The sequence below is a fragment of the Phytophthora parasitica genome (genome assembly GCF_000247585.1).
Source record: "Phytophthora parasitica INRA-310 unplaced genomic scaffold supercont2.39, whole genome shotgun sequence".
NCBI classification, from domain to species: Eukaryota; Oomycota; class Peronosporomycetes; order Peronosporales; family Peronosporaceae; genus Phytophthora; species Phytophthora nicotianae.
In genome coordinates this window covers 236409-238928 of record NW_008649025.1, presented here as the reverse complement: position 1 = coordinate 238928, position 2520 = coordinate 236409, and the positions used below count along the sequence as shown (strand labels likewise).

General features: G+C 44.0%; 1 protein-coding gene across 1 annotated transcript; it reads right to left on the bottom strand.

Moving 5' to 3' along the window:
* Positions 1-543: 543 nt before the first annotated feature.
* Positions 544-1383, bottom strand: PPTG_23477 (hypothetical protein; the record flags this gene model as incomplete). The annotated part of the gene is made up of 2 exons (XM_008910865.1): positions 544-638; positions 1233-1383. The coding sequence occupies 2 exons, from the start codon at positions 1381-1383 to the stop codon at positions 544-546; spliced, it is 246 nt and encodes an 81-aa protein (XP_008909113.1).
* Between the last annotated feature and the right edge of the window lie 1137 nt (positions 1384-2520).

Sequence of the window (2520 nt, the reverse complement as noted above, 5' to 3'; positions counted from 1 at the left end):
ACATGTACGCGAAACAGCGTTAACGAGCCATCCATTTTCCGGCATACTTTGCCACTGTATACGCAATTTATGAATTGACTTAAACGGTAGATTTTGGTTTATTGGCTCCACGAAAAAATCAGCGGACGGGCTGCTCTCTATATCACCATACCGCCTTCTTGGAATATGTTGTGTTTGGACTAGTTGGGCTGGGATGCCATCAGAAACTGCAACCAATCTCGCAGAAAGTTCTCGCTTCCGTAATGTCAAAGAGTATAGGGCTTTTAATCGCTGCGAAACATGAGGGGTGCTCTTGAAAGTAGTCTTCGAGTTAGCAAAAACGAGGCGCGACTGATCTAATTTCTCGAGCATTTCGATGGGTGCAGTTCTCTTAGACTTGTTCACTAACTTAAGTGTTTTATGATACTGCTCTAATGGGTTATTCGTTGCGGCGTATCCCGGAGGTGTGTGGAAAGCTTGCCACATGCTAAACCGAGGGTGTAATATCCACTGAGATATAATATGATCTGCTATTTTACGGAAAGGATCACAAACAGCTGATGCTTAGCGCCACGAAGCTAGAATGAATGACCTTCTTTTCAAGTATTCATCCTCATTTCGTGCATCGTGCAGGTTGTTCAGGTCGCGAAATATCATGTCTATAGTCACGCGCTCCAACTTCCCTTTAGATCGATCTTTCACATTTTGACACACGTGGAACCAACACATCAAGAACGTGGAGCGTGGTAATGCAACTTTGCACGCGTTGAATTGTGCGTTATCCGCGTCAGACATCACGAAATCCGGCGAAAAGGTTACCAAAAACACCTCTCCAATAATGCGCTTTGTAAACGCAATGCACCACTCAATATCGTTTCCTTTCCGTTGCGACGTACAGAAGAAAATTATAGGAAAGAAGTTGCCCCGACAATCTGAAAATCCAAATACGAATACAGGGATTTTTTGCTTGACTATACTATGCGTGCTGTCGATATGGAATATTGTCGTACAGCGTGGATCGATTTGCACTTCAACATACATTTCTAGTAATGAATAGCAAGTGACTCCAATACGAAATGGGAGTGCAGCAGACCCATCCCCCAGGGTAGGAACCAACATGTTGTCGTCGTGCTGGGAGTCACAAAGTATTATCATTCTCTTGGGATCGTCAGGTATATTTTCCAAGTTGTCAAGTATATACTGGCTACAAAGGTCAATCACTGGCTGAACTGCATCTCGCTTGTGAGCCTTACGCCATTTTTTGGTGTGGCTCTGTACTTGACTAAGGAGCGGCGGAGGGCCATCGAGCGTGAGACGGGATATTTTCTTGCAAATAATGCCAAACAGAGCCACAGGGGTGATCGAAGCGTCTTCGGCGAACCGCTCGTCAATGCACGTCTTCATGTTAGTCGTCAACACTGGCAGTGTTGTTTTAGGAGATAGTACAGCTGTATCTAACATTGTATGCTCACCATCGACCGATACAGTTGCCAAAATGCTCATTTCGCACGTTAATATACGGTATCGACACGGACATTCTACGTCGCTCAGATTACATCGCGCTGACGTGCACTTCGTGATAATTCTGCGCATGGTATGTCGTGTCATCAAGCCGCGTACCCTATGTCATCGCATACATGCCACTTCTGACGAGCTAGCATGCCTTTTTTGAAATTTTACGAGTACGCTAGACACCAGTAGAGCGGTGTAGGTGGCTTCGACGAGGGCAATATCGAGTGAGGTAACCTAACACCACCCATGTTGGCACGATCACCAAAGAATTGGAATCCATCACCATAGCATCGGATGGAATCACTCACCATCTAATTAGACTAAATCACCATTGATTTGGACGTTTTTCACCATGAGGGTAGTGAGTATATAGTAAATATAGAGTTGCGCTCTGGTAGTTTCAGGCAGTAATAGAAGTAATTATAGCGCGTCGGGAGGTATTCTTTGTTTCGCTCATCACATTCAAGAGCCTGCTTGCAGAATAAGCAACCTGGCAACGATGGTACGCTTCACTCGCTCTCCTATACGCTTAATATTCCACGTGCAATAATTATACTAAGGCTAAATTCATGTATTACAGAATTTTATGGACTCGAATCGAGCTAATCACAGTGGACGGAGAATACCGCGGATAGAGATATGGAATTCAGCCACGAATTGTGAAATGACACTGGATGAATATGTGGATTTGCTGCCAAGTCGTACTCGTCAACGAAATACACCAGAAAGATGCACGTTGGACCACGCCCGTTTTGATGATGACGAAACGCTGATGACCATACTTCGTTCTAATTGGCTAAATTGCAATGTATGTGATGACATGTAGTATGCCTTGACATAGGCTATTCGGTAATGTATTCCTTTTGACAATTGAGGGGTGAGAAGGGAAAATAACTCGGGTTTTGTATTCAACTGGCCATTAGGAGTATTACTGTTGAACGCGTATTCCAAGCATATAGATTACTAGTGATAGAATCATTTGTACCCAGAAACAGATACTGTAGCTCATCTTAGATAGGTGAGAATAAG